The sequence below is a fragment of the Mus pahari genome, chromosome 6 (genome assembly GCF_900095145.1).
Source record: "Mus pahari chromosome 6, PAHARI_EIJ_v1.1, whole genome shotgun sequence".
NCBI classification, from domain to species: Eukaryota; Metazoa; Chordata; class Mammalia; order Rodentia; family Muridae; genus Mus; species Mus pahari.
The window spans coordinates 2,738,683-2,753,580 of record NC_034595.1 but is presented as its reverse complement, the minus strand read 5'-3'; the positions used below and the strand labels follow the sequence as shown (position 1 = coordinate 2,753,580).

The following is a 14,898-nucleotide window of genomic DNA, read 5'->3' as shown; positions in this document are numbered from 1 at the left end:
ACAGGACACATAGCTTTCCCATATCCAACTGCACTGTACAGGACACATAGCTTTCCCATATCCAACCGCACTGTACAGAACCTGCTTAGACACTGGGTGCAAACACTGGGCCAAAGGACATAGTAGCATCTGTCCATTCTAGAGGAAGACAGGATGATGATGCCTTAAATGCAATCCACCCCTCCTAGCATGTGCCAATTAGGACAGAGGTCAAAGATCCAGAGGTCAGACTAAGCTCATATTTTAAAGCAAAAATCAAGTGAAAGTCTTCTGAACTCACAATCAGCTAGTATAACTTCCTTTCTATCACCTCCAGTTAGGAAGCTGCTTCTTGCCTGTCTGCCCTGACTTACTACTTCCCCTGCCCTACCTTCTGATCTCCTCTCTCTGTAATGTTGTCTACTTTCCTTGTTTTCAAACTGCTTGCCACATTATATCTTTTCTATTGCTTCTTTCCCTGCCCAAATACCCTTTTTAAAAATAAAAAAGTAGACCCAGTGTTCCCTCTGTCTCCTAGTAAGACCATGAAAGTCACACTCCATGTCCCTGCCTGGCCTTACTCTTGTGCATCTGTGATGCTACAGAACTGGGTAGACTTCGTACAGGCACGATCCTTCCAAATGCGCTCTGAAATCTACTGAATCAGAATCTCTAAGTGAGCCTCTGATGTGTCTGTTCCCAACATGTTCCATGGCAGCTGTCTGGAGAGGTGAGGCCGAGGACATCTCTATGAAGACCATGCTGCTTCTCCAATAACTTACACAGTAACTATTTTGAGCACCTTCATTTTCTTATAAAAATCGGTCATAAAAAAAATCTTTCTTAGTGCTAGATGTCCTTGGCTCCACAGAAGAAAGGAAACCTATTCTACTTCGGTTTCAGAACCTTACTGACTGGCTGGCTTGTCCTGTTGTCCAAGGACAGCAGTGTTCTGAGACTCAAGCGCTAGGGAGAAAAGAAACATGTATCCCGGAAGATACCCAGAGCTACTGCTAGAGCAGTGTTCAGTAGGGAATAGACCAGAGCTTCAATGTGAGGAAGCCTTCCAAGGCTGGAGAAAGAACTGCCAGGCACACTAGGAACCTCTCATCTACACAGCACTGAAGGGCCCTCAGAAAGGCTGAGTCCCGAGAGGAGGAGGAATGGAGAAGACTGAGCCCTGCTCTAGTTAGCCTCTAATTAGTGAATCGCTAAACCAAGACCTAGCATCACCACACTGGCTCTAAGTAAGCAGTAACTTAGTGGCAGTCCAGAACAAAGTTACAGAAATATTATACTGTCATAGAAACATAGAGCAGTTAACAAGATCAACCGTCATCAGACAGATGTAGAAACAGAACAGGAACCATAGTGGGGGGAATAATTACAGATCCCAATTAGATCTGACTGACATGGCTGCTAATGCAATACAGAAAGGGGTGGTACACTATTACAACTGCATTTCACATCTGAAAATTTTAAAAGCAATAAGGGAAAAAAAACCCAAGTGAAAACTTCCATGTGTGTGAGATGAGAATATATTAGTGGACTAACAACAGATTAGACACTGCGCCAGAGACTACACAAAACCAAAGGGAAGCACTTTTTAAAGAGTACCACTCAGCTGTGTGAGGACATTCAAGCAAATGCACATGTATCTGGAGTTCTTGGAGAAGGGAGGGAAGGGGACAGGAGAACATTAACAAGAAAATAATGACAGGGAAAAAATCCCCAAATCAATGCAACTGTAAACTGAGAAGTCAAAGCTCAGCAAACTGAAAGCACGGGACACTGAAGAAAATGCACCATGTCCTGTGAATGTCTCCAAACGTGTGACACAAGGAAAGCAGTCAGAGCAGTGAGAGGAAAGGCAGAGACGGTTGAGGAGGAGTGCTCACAGAGAGCCCACAGAGAGAAGAAAGGCTGTATAAATCTACACAGTGTGAAGTTTCTATCAAAAAAAAAAAAAAAAAAAAGAGTAGAAGTGAAAGAATTCCTCCAATTAGAACTGCACTCCAAGAATATTAAAATCCTTAAAGGAAAAGGAAAGATGGAACACAAAAAGATGGATCCACACAAAGGCATTTACTGTAGGCATCAGAAATGGAAGTACATGGGCACTCCACAGGCTTTTACTCCATCTTAAGTGGAACAAAGTATTCTAGGGGCACAGCGAGATAAGAGTGAACCGAAGTACAAGAGAGCAGCAACATAAGGATGCAGAAGTGCAAGTGTGCCGAAGGTTCTTTGTTTTGTTTGTTTGTTTGTTGCTTGAGACAGGGTTTCTCTGTGCAGCCTTGGCTGACCTGGAACTCACTCTGTAGACCAAGCAGAGATCCACTTGTCTCTGCCTCCTGAGTGCTGGGATTCAAGAGGAAGGCACCAACGCCTGGACTGACTTTGTTTCTTAAACATGCAAAGTCGTGTAATAGCAATAGATGAATACAATAAGCTCTAGTTCAACTACTAAAATGGCAAGACAAGAAAGAAGACAATGCAACTGAAGAAGAACCACCTCAACCGAAGTAGAAACAGCTGGATGTAGAAACAGCTGGATGTAGAAAGAGGTGTAGGCCTGTACCTCAGCACTAGGGAGGGTAAAGTAGGAGGGTCAGGAATTAGAGTCCATCCCCAGGAACACAGCAGACCCTGACTCAAAACAAAAACAAACAAACAGAAAAAGCAAATTATTAACTATTCTTTGAGCAAATGAATAAAGTTACAAGACAGATTACAAACATTCTAAGATAGCTAAAATTAAAAATACCAACCTGATAAATTGTCTAAAGGACATGAAAACTAGGTGGGAATAAAATAGAACAACTGTTCTGAGAAACAGGCAGTTTCTTTAAAAGTTAAGTAATAACTGTGCCATTATTTTGTTCCTGGGTTATTCACCCAAGTACAGTAAATCCTCTGTCCATACCACAATGTCTCCAGAAGCTTTATTTATAACAGACAAAGCAATAAAGAAACCAAATGGCCACTAACAATTGAACAGATAAACTATGTTATATTCATAGAATACAACGCTATTCAATAATAAAAAGAAATTAAATATGGATACATAGAACAAGAGGAATGAACTTCATAATATTCACACAGAGTGGAAGAAGCTAGATTTTATGTTGTATGATTATGTTATCATACACTGTATAGATTATATAAAATTCTAAGAACTATATCCTCTAATGGACAGCAGCAGAAAACCAGTTAGTGGGCCAGGTAAGAGAACAGAGGATGTGGCAGAGAGAGACCATGAGGGTGCAGGGCTTCAGAGTGCAGAGAGAAGCTGTTTGGAGTGATCAAGTATGCATGTCCTTGATTATGGGGATAGCTTTATCATTGAGACACAGGAAAAACATAAAGATTAGATACTTTAAATATGTGTACCCTATGGTACGGCAGTTAATGCCACGAGAAAATTATTTGAGAAAGAGGAGGTAAAATATAAAACTAATTACTTATATTCAGTTATACATAAGTCAGGCAAAGATTTCATTCAGATGAAGTGGGGGATGGGAAGTGGGATAGAGGAAGGGCACACTGAGCTTTACTAGACCTAACAGCTTCCTTGAAACAGGAAAGGCAGGGAACTGTGACAAATATGAGGAACTGACATAGATGTGTGGTAAATGCATGGTGTTTGTTATATTACCTTACAATTTTAAATGTTTCTATGTGTTTAAAGTACATGCATGTATAATTTTTTTCTAAACGTGCTCCATGTAGAGTTGCTACCAATCAACTCCTTATTCTATTACACTTGGGGTAAGGATCATCTAGCAGTTACTAAGCTAGCAGGTAACAACAATCAGGCCCCGTTAGGCCCCTGGAGTAACTGATGTGGGGAAGGGGTATGGTGTGTACCTGCACTGATGTTGTACAATGTCTCCCAAATTAAAAGATTCTGTCCTGGAAAGAGGTTTGTTAACAGGAAGTTAACAGAACTAAAGACTCAGAAAGTAAACAACTCACAAGTCTGCGGAAGTTCTTGAAACTCAGAAGAGCTACAAGGCCCTTCCTGCAAGGTCTACTGCTGGATAGACGGGCCTCTCTGACTATCAAGCCGCCTTACAGTCAGGGAACTCCAGGGATTCAGCTTCTGTAGGTTGTGGCCCAAGTTGAGGTGGATTTTTTTAGGGATGCAGCTGCCTTCAACTCATCCATACTCTTGTAAGTAACCTTAAGCTCATTGGTCCACTAAGTTAGACTTTAGTGGAACCACTTCTTTGTGGTCAATTGTTCTCTGTATCAGTGAGTAGACATCTGGTCACTTCTCACCAGTAGAAACCACATAAAAACTTGTCTAACAAACAGTTCCTCAATGGTTACACTGGCTGTCTTCATCTGCTGCTTCTTCCTATCCATGCCCATTCTAGAATTTTATTGTTATAATATACAAGAGGTGTCTTCAGGTTGTCTCAGGCCACTATATGCTCAGAACCTTCCAGAGCTTTCCTCCCAGCTCTGAGTTACTGTCTCCTGCAGGGCCTCCCATGGTCTGACCCAGCTGGAATCTAACTTCATCTCCTGTATCCTCCTTACTCACACAAGCCACAAGACTTCCTTAGCCCCTGGTGGACATGCCAAACATCTTCCCACCACAGTCTTCACATCATATTTTCCCCAGGCCTGGAGAATTCTATTACTAGTTTATGCCTGCAGTTGCTTCACGGCTTCGCTACACTGTTATCCACAAGCACTGCTGATATAAAAGGTCATCACTAGGATTTTTGATCCCTGTAGTTGGCTTTACTTTTCCTCATGGCAAGTGTAACCATCAACTATACTAGATATTTATTTACTTAAGAAAATCTACCTTAAAAAATAACAAGTGCTAACAAGGATGTAGAGAAAGGAGAACTTTTAGACACTCTTTGTGTGGGAATCTAAATTAGTATAGCCATTATGAAAAATGGTATAAAGGTTCCCACAGACAAAAATTATTGCCCTATGATCCAGCAGTCCCACTTTGAAGCATGCATCCAAAGGAAATAAAGTCATTATCAAAGCAGTTTTTATCTTTATTTCCATGAGTATCACAGCACTGCTTGCAAAGCCAAAATACAAAGCTGACTTAAGGCCTGGTGAGATGGCTCGGTGGTTTAAGAGCACTGACTGCTCTTCCAGAGGTCATGAGTTCAAATTCCAGTAACTACATGCATGGAGCAAGTGGGGCCCAGAGCAAAGTGGGAGAAAAACAACAACAACAACAATAAAAAACTGACTTGTGTTCACCAGTGGTAAGCAGGTAATGAAAACCTGGTGGCAGATAAACATACATACAATTGAAAACTATTCATCCAAGAAAAAATTAACAAAAAAGCTTTCCTTTGCAACAATGTGGATGAGCCTGGAGGACACTATGGCAGGCACAGAAGGAACAATGCCAGATGATCTCATTTATATCAGAATCTAAATGGCTGCTCTCACAGATGCTCAGCATACAATAATTGTTACCAGAATCTGGGGAGGTGAAGACGAAAAGGTTGAGAGGTTGTTCAATAGGCACAAAAACCACAGTTCTGCAGGAGTGAGCTCTGGTGCTACTGTACATCAGGAGAACTACACTTGACCGTACTTCGGAGTATGTGTGCAAACAGCTAGAGGGCTGTGAATGTTCTCACCACAGCAACATGACAAAGGGCTGACGTGACACAAGTGCCTGGCTGCAGCACAGCATCAGTACAGCTACATTCAAAAACCTCACACCTAGGGCTGAAGAAATGGCTCAGAGAATAAGAGCACTTAATACTCTTGCAGAGGACTGGGTTCAGTTCTCAGCACCCACAGGGCGGCTCACAACTCTTTAACTCCAGCTGCAGGGGGTCCAACTTCTGGCATCTAAGGGGACAGTATGCATATGGTGTGCAGACATACATACAGACCAAACACCCATATGTATAAAAATAAATTAATTGAAAAAATTATATTCCACACATATGGGCAATTGCATATCATTAAAAATATACATTTGGGGCTGGGGATATAGCTCTGTAGTAGAGTACTTGACTGGCATGTGCAATGCCCTGGGTTCAGTCTCCTGAACCATGAAAAGAATAAAATTTAAAAATTTAAATAAAAGTAAAATCTCTCTATTCTTTCCAGCTGCCACTCTCCCAAAGACAAGATGTACAAGAAGGGGATTTTCTTCTCTTTTCTTTTGCTTATAGTGTCTATTGGATCAGTGAAGAAATGGTAGACGGTTGAGTAGTTCTGTTCTTCTAACAGTCAGAGCAGAGGATAGGAATGCCAAACCCTGAATAGCTGGTTCAATACCAGCATGCCATAAACCAGTGTGGTGTGAAGTGCTCCTGTAATCCCAGCACTCAGAGGTAGAGGCAGGAGGATCAGGAATTCACAACCATTTTCACCCACATAGAAAGTTCTAGGCCAGTCTATGCAGGAAACCTTGTCTTATTAAAATAAAAAAACTTCCGAAAGAGCCACACATTAGAGCAATGGGGGCCGTAATAAGGGAAGCAAGCTTTAAAAGGGTAAGCTCATCAAATCAGTATTTAACAAGCTTTGCAGTATACTAATATAAACTGTAAACCATGTCCAAACTTTCAGATAAAAACACACCCCATCTGTCCAGATTATTAATAACTAGATATAATAACTATTTATCTTTTTCTTCATTTTGTTCAGATATATCTCCAAATTCTTGTCTAAAGCTTAAGATACAGTCAAATATATACTTCTCTATATGGATGATAATTGTAAAAAGCAATTACTCTAAGTTAATTGGGAATTCTGAAAAAATGGCTAATTATGTATTTGATGATTAAAAGATGAGTGGCTATGCATATATTTGCCTTCATTAAATATTGATTTAGGATTTCTAATGTGTTTTTATAACATACAATTTTTAGAGCAAATTGTGTACAGCAGAAAACATTTGGTATCATAATAATTAATCAGATTTCTTTACAAACACAAGCACAAGTCCACTGGTAAACATTTAAATACCACAGCAAACATACTCTACACATAGCATGATTTACTGTTAAGAGCTCCAGAGTCATAACTATTTAATTAAAATAAATCTGTACTACTCTTTATTTTTATCTAAGATATAGTCAATGTTTACCTTCCACTCTAAGGTATTGCTAGTAGTATGACTTTACACTTGTTTTAGTGTTAACCAGTACTAAACATAATTTTTTAATTAATAACCTATTAAAAAGATTGAAAAAAATCACAACTGAGGGCACACAGCAGTAGAAGAGCCCTTGCTTAGCTTGCAAGGGGCTCTAGGTTCAATTTTCAGCATGGGGGAGGGGGTTGGAGGGCAAGCAAGGAAACTGAATATCAAAGGAGAAAAAAAATGCCTAATTCATTTATTCAAGTATTTAATAAACATCTACTATATGTGTTAAGGGCCTGTTCAATGCCTACCCACCTGAGTTAGCACTAAGAGATTATAAAGAAAATGTAAATCAACATGGGAACTGGTTCTCACTATGGAAGAGAGGCCCAACCTTAATGCCGTGACCCTTTAACACAGTTCCTCATGCTGTGGTGACCCCCCCACCATAAAATTATTTTCGATGCTACTTCTTAACTATAGTTTTGTTAGTTATAAATCTTAATGTAAATGTCTGATACCCAGTTGGTCTTAACTAAGCCACCAGAGCACTGGGAACTGAACTCCTACACCATCACTCACTGCTTCAAACACCGAGTTCATTACCACTTAGTTTTCTCACTGTACGTTAAGATTTAGAAGAAGGAGAGAGAGCAGACATGATTTTCAAAATATTTATTGTAGGGCTGGGGAGACGGTTCAGTTGCAATGTGCTTGTTTTGTAAGCACGAGGAGATGGGCTCAGATACCTGCAGCCACATAAAAAAAGCCAGGCTCAGTGGCATGATCCAGCCCTGGGGAGACAAAGACAGAAGGATCCCAAAGCTCGCTGCCCAGCCAGTCTAGCTAAATGGACAGGCTCCAGATTCAGTGAGAGGCACAATCTCAAAAACTAAGGTGACTGGAAAAGACACCTGGCATTAACCTTTGACCTACACATATCCACATCCAAATACTCACTTTACACTTTCACATGACAGGTCAGAAAACTGGGAAGAGGAATGAGATTATAACCCATTTATAAGTAAACTAACTTACTGAATATCTGATGTTACTGCAGGGCCATGCAGAACAACAGCATACATGACTAACCATCTTACAACTACCCTCAGGGTTAGAGACTGTTATGTTAATTTGATAATTGAGAAAACTTGAAATAAACTGTACGTAACTTCTCTAAAGAAAACAGTGTCACATATGATTCAAGCTATTAAAAATTTAGAAAACTAGCAAAGCAGAGGAGGGGAGTGGACTTAGGGTCCCACCCTAACCAGAAAGTTTTGTGCAGTTGACAACTGCTGGGAAAGGGAGATCAGTTCTTTCTGAGGGAGTGTCATCGGTCTATCTGCCCTAGGCCCCACGCCAAGGACTAGCTGGCTACCATGAAAGTGACTCCATGGATTTGTGTGTGCCTTTTGTTTCATTTTACGGGTTGTTTTTTAAAGATTTATTTATTTATTTATTTATTTATTTATTTATTTATTTATTTATGTAATGTATGAGAGTACACTGTAGCTGTCTTCAGACACACCAGAAGAGGGCATCGGATCCCATTACAGATGGTTGTGAGCCACCATGAATTGAACTCAGGACCTCTGGAAGAGCAGTCAGTGCTCTTAACCACTGAGCCACCTCTCCAGCACCGTTTTATTGGGTTTTATCTTATTGGATTTTTTGTTTGTTTTGATTATTATGTTTTGAGAGAAAATCTGAAGTGTAGTGGGTAAAGAGGTGGGAAGGATCTAGGAAGAGTTGACAAAAGCAAAACAATATGGTCAAAATATAGTATATAAAAATTTTTCAATAAAAAATTCTTTTACAGAAGAAGCTATTTTGTTTTACATAGTGTTTAAATTAGTCTTACACTTTTATTGTGTGTGTGTGCACCCCCACGTGCATATGTCTGTACACATGTGCACAAACATGCCATGGGACATCACATATGCAGTCAGAGACCCACCATTCCCAATAGCCTGGTTCTTTCCCTCAGCCACAGTTTACAAGAATGACTCAGGTTGTCAGGTGGCAAGGGCTTTTACCTGCTGAGCCACCTCTCTGGCCCTGTGTGGCCTTTTAAAAATAGACATAGGTGAACCACCTTTGTTGTTCTTGGTTTGTTTGGCTTTGTAGTTTTTGGTTTTTTTGTTTGGTTTTTTTTTTTGAGACTGGGTTTCTCTGTGTATCCCTGGCTGTCATGGAACTCGCCATGTAGACCAGGCTGGCCTCAAACTTACAGATTCCCCCTATCTCTGCCTCTGGAGAACTGAGATTAACAGTGTGAGCCACCAACACCCAGTTAAACAGCTTATTTTTAAGCAACTCTTTCTTCAAGTGGTCAGTGAGTAAGATTTTTTTTTTAAATTCAAGTAATCAAAATAAAATAGGAATCTGAAAATGCAGTGAGTGATATCATAAGAACTGTGAAGAGAAAATCCAAAGGAATTGCAAAAATTAGAGACAAGAGTTTAAAGTAATTGGCTACAAAATCTATTTATGAAAATTAACTATATACCTACATTCACACATACATACATGCTGTAAGGTACCTAAGGACAGATGCATTAGTACCCTGTATAACAGCGCTCACCTATAAGACTACCTAGCTCAAGTGACAGAGACAAGGATGGTAAAGAGTTTAGGGCCGCATTTTCAATTCCAATTTAAGCCCAACCTGAGCTTAACATTCTACCTCAAAAACAAAATTAATGGCACAGTTTAAAATGAAATCTTGTTTATCATCTTCATTGTATGGAGAAAATTCATTGTACAAGATGCCAAAAGCATACAGAAATGAAAGCTTGGAAAATCAACTGCATGTAACTTAAGAAGTTCTATGTCTCCAAAGACAACATCAAAGTGAAATGGTAGATCTTACAGAAATCTATTCTGATAAATCTGGAAATCTAATAACTTCTTCATGAACTTGTTTCTCCAAAAATTGTTTTTATCACAAACTAGCCATGAACAAGCCTATACGCTAAGTCCTGAGAAGAAATGAATAAAATAAGCAAACACCTGTATCTAACAGCAGTTTTTCTCATTACTTTAATGGCACACATAAATCTTTTATGCCAGATGGAGGCCAGTAATGTCAACATGGTTTTAAAAATTAGTACATCAAATTCTCTGACACAATCAATAACTAAATCAAATCATGTGATTGTTAGTGAAACATTAAACAGTCAAGATGGTAAGAAACCCAAGTCATAATAATCTCATTAACATGAACACACTCTTGCTGACACCGGGCAACGTGAGATAACGCCAAGAGCCAAGATGCTGCCCTCTACCTTAGGCCTAATCTAGTTACCGCCTAGTAAAATATATAGCGATAACTCAGATTTTCATCTAAGTTTCAAATAATCTGCTTTTCTCCATCTTCTTATCTTGAAGCTGCGGATAATCTACTCCTTGCACTTCTGGAACCTTTTCTAGGGTTCTTGCATTCATTTCATCCAATCCCAATTTTCACTATATGGCAATATATATGTGTGTGTGTGTATGTATAAACATATATATGTATATATAAACATATGTATATATGTATATGTGCATATGTATATATGTATATATGTGTGTGTGTGTATATATATATATATATATATATATACTTGTCCATATGTGTTTGTCTGATGTGCATGCATATGTGCTTGTGTGTGTGAGGTGAAGAACAACCACTAACAAGATATTAGTTCTCCCTTTCACTTGATTTTGCAAGGACTCTTGTTCACTGCTACACCAAGTGCTCAGACTAGCTAGCCCAGAATCTCCTGGAGGACTTGCCCATCTCTACTTCCCATTTTGCTGTTGAAATCAAGACATGTACTATGCTGTCCAGATTTCTATATGGGTTCTGAGGACTGAACTCAAGTTATCCTTGAACTCTTTATGCTCTGAGCCATGCACCCCATGAAGCAGAGTCCTACTGGGCTTGGGCCATTGAGGGGCTTAGGGATGGAACTTCTTAAATAACAAATGGGCCAGATATATCCACACACAAAACAATATTATTAGCAGCAATGTGTAAGACACATAGAACATTTTTTTAAAAACTCAAAAATACACAGACAGAAAGTCAGGTAATTAAAAACAAGGTTGTTATTAGCTTTTTAAAAAAAAAAGTAAAGGCTGGATTTCACTATTTGACTTACAGAAAATAATGTCCTTATAATCAAAATATTGAGGTACTGAGTACTAACTAAACCAAGAACTGTATATATGAAATTATAAAAGAGAATGGAAAAAAATGAAAAGCTGTAGCTCCATCTACACAGCAGGAGTAGAACAACAGCACCTAAGCCACCAGCTACAGGGGTACAGGGGCTGTTGAGTAATCAATAGGTAGCAGGGGAAGTGGGCCAGAAGCCTCACAATAGAGTCTTCCTAAAAGGTCTTAAGGACAGAGAATCATGGGGTTCTGTCTCTAACTGTGTTGTACTTTAAAAACAAACACTGAAAAATATATATATATATATTTCAAGACTTGTATGTATTTACTTATTTAGTGTGGGTGTCAAAAGATGACTAGCTTCTTCCATGCTAGTCCTGGGCTGGGACCTGGGCTCTCAGGCTTGGTGGCAAGTGCCTTTCCTGGTAAACTAGCTCACTGGTCCTGAAAATACTATTTTTAAATAGTATATAGCTAACTTAAAATAATTAGAGTTTTTAAAAATAACTATCAAGGAATATAGGTAATACATTTCATAGATAGAATTCTGTCTCTCTCAAATTATAGATGTTAGTATCTTACAAATATATCAGTATAACATACATGAAGAACACACACAATATATGTGAAAAAATTTTACCCTTCAAAGCAATTTTAAAAACTGTTAAAACTACAAATAGCATTATTTGTCAGCCAACAAATTAACACAAGAAAATGCACTGACTGTGAAAAATGTAAGTTAATCTATTATTCCAGAAGAAAAATTATGTACCATGAAAAGTGACTCAGCGGTCCCTGGTAAACAGTAACACAAACCCAACAGAGGGTCATCCGGGAAAGAGTCAGCTGGGCCCCACCTCACAACCCTAAGTCCAGAAGCATCCAGCGAGCATGATGCCACAGGCTGACCGCATGGGATGGAACCCAAACATGGCTGCACTGAATTCCTGCCACTGCCCAGGCAGCTGCAAAAGGCACATGACAGGAGTGGACTTTGTTTATGCTTGGGTCTCATCTCACACATTTTAGAATGAACACTTTAGACACAGGCTTATCGTCATGAATTATTTCTGTCTCTTTCCTACTGACTCACCACACACCAACCTTACCTGAACCGTGCGCCCTGCATTGATGTGCTCTTCATGCAACTTGTCCCAAATTCTGCACCGTTGATACTGTTTCAAAAGAGAGAGAAAGAAAAGGAATGAAAGGCATGGGGAAAGCACTGATTTTTATATCACAAGACCGTGTCCAGTCCCCACAAAAACCTTCACTCATCCACTCTAACACACCGGGGAGGAAAAACAGTGACTTTTGTAATGACAGTTAACTTTCTGAAGGCATTCAATATTACATTTTAAATATTTGGAAATGATAATAAATGTTATAAAATATCAGACCGAATTACTTTTTTTGGCCAAAATAATGTTTTTGTCTACCTACCAATTCTCTGGGGATGGACAATACAGAGAATGAGGATAGAAAAGAAGGTGGAAGATGAACAGCATTCCTTACACATCCTTTTAAGTGTGTGTTAATACTGACATTGAATGCTAAGAACGAAGGTCAGAATTTTAAAACAAAAAATCAATAAACCCCAAAAGCAAGCAGAAAGAAAAATACTGGAGTGACAGAAGTCTCCAGTAAACAACAGGAGCCAGAGGCCAATGGAACATGCAGGCCACAGAGAAAAGACACAGCTCAACCAGAGCTCCCACCCGGGGAAGTGAAGGAGGAATGCGCGCCCACGTCCACAGCAGCAGCCAGCATCTGTCACTACTGCACAGACACTATGAGAGATGCTGATGTACCTGGCAGAACTTTGATTCTCCACGAAGGCATGAAGATGATGGAAAATGGTAAATACTCATCAACCTTCTATTTCTAAACGCTCAGGCTGGCAGGATGGTGCAGCAGGTGGGCACCAGGCCTAACTACTGGAATTCCATCTCCAGGACTAACTCCCACCTCCTGGAAGTCATCCTCTCACCTCTATATGCCAACATGGTACCTGAGCCTGCACACACACACAAAGTATGTATATTCTAAACCTTGAGGCAGCTGCTAAAATGCAATCCACACAGATCACATCGTACTTTGTGGTAAAGGACCCTTTCTGAGACTAGAAAGAAGGTAAAGATCTGGTTGTACTGGTCCCAGCTAGAGTCACACTGGAAACTTTAGTCAGCATTGTAGGGTATAACAAAGATGAAGGAAGGGAAGGAGAGAGGGAAAAAAGGAAGACGGAGGGAGGGAGGGAGGGAGGGAGGGAGGGGTGAAACCAATGGAAAAAGATCACAAAGAGAGAAAGAAATTGTCTTCACAGGTGCCATGATAGTAACTGTCTCATCTTGACTACTAAATACTAAAAATACAGAAGCACCAACAAACACGAAGGACAACAAGGATGTTGTAAAGCTAATACACTTGAAATACTGATGGGCATTACCTATGCTAACGGCCTGGATAGGCTCGTTAACTAATTACATATTCTGCTTCTGAGTATCTCCCTTATGCATAGGAATTTGTCATTGCGCGTGCAGGACACATGTGCCTCGTGTGAGTGCTCATGTCAGGAGGTGTGGATGTATATGCACGAGTGTGCAGAGACCAGAGATTAACATGTTACTGTGTTGGTCTATATGGCCACCTCAGTTATTCTTCATTTGACTCACTTCATCAGGGTTGTGAGCTGAACCTGGAGCTTATTGACTTTGCTGGTCTAGCTACCCGGCTTGCACTAATGTGGGGCTAGTTTATGTAACTTGACACAATTGGAGTCATCTGAGAGGAGGGGATTTCAACTGAAAACAATGATTCCATATGATCATAAGATCCAACTGTAGGAAAACCTAGAGAGCATGTCCATAGTTAGTGACTGATGTTCAAGGGCCCATTCATTGCTACCACTGGGCTGGCGACCCTGAGTATTTAAAGGAAGCTGGTAGAGTCAGCCAGTAAGCAGCACTTCTCCACAGCCTCTGCATCAGCTCCTGACTCCAGCTTCTGCCTTGCTTGAGTTCATGTCCTAACTTCTTCAGTGATGGGATTGTGATCTAGACGTGTAAGATAGAATAAACCCTTTCCTCCCACTTTTGATCATGGTTATTAATCACAGCAATAGGAACCCCAACTAAAACTTGCTAGAGATCCTGTCTCTGCCTCTCCATGTTTTGAGATTCCAAGCAGAGCAGCAGATCTGCTTAGCTTTTATATGGGTTTGCACTTATCTGGCAAGCACGTTATTTACTGAGCTAACCCCTAGTCCCATATCCAATATCTCACTCCTTATGATGGTTTTATGCGATTATCATTCACTATCACAATTGTCTGGGAACACAGATATTTGCAGCTTTGCTCCAAATAGTCAAAAATGGGCATTAAATATATAAATGCCAAGGTCTACAGCATAGTGCTGTGTCAAGATTGTGTGTTTATACCTGAGGTGATGGCATTAGTCAATGCAGAGTCCACAGGAAGTACCAGAGTTGGGGTTTGAACAAAACACAAAGCTTGAATGGTAGCAGATGGTAAGGTGCATGCCATTACAGACATAAGACAGAAAGTCACACTTTTCAGTGCCCTTTTCTACCTTCCTCTACTTCCTTTTATATGTGTGTGTGTGTATGTGTATGTATGTATGTGTGTGTGTGTGTAT

General features: G+C 40.0%; 1 protein-coding gene across 4 annotated transcripts in view; it reads right to left on the bottom strand.

Moving 5' to 3' along the window:
* Positions 1–14,898, bottom strand: part of Stx17 (syntaxin 17) — a 46,665-nt gene that overhangs the window by 18,875 nt on the left and 12,892 nt on the right. For all 4 annotated transcript variants that reach the window (XM_029540441.1, XM_029540440.1, XM_029540442.1 and 1 more), the window contains one exon: positions 12,350–12,415. In XM_029540441.1, coding sequence (XP_029396301.1) covers positions 12,350–12,415 — 66 coding nt within the window. The remainder of the gene's footprint in view (positions 1–12,349; positions 12,416–14,898) is intronic.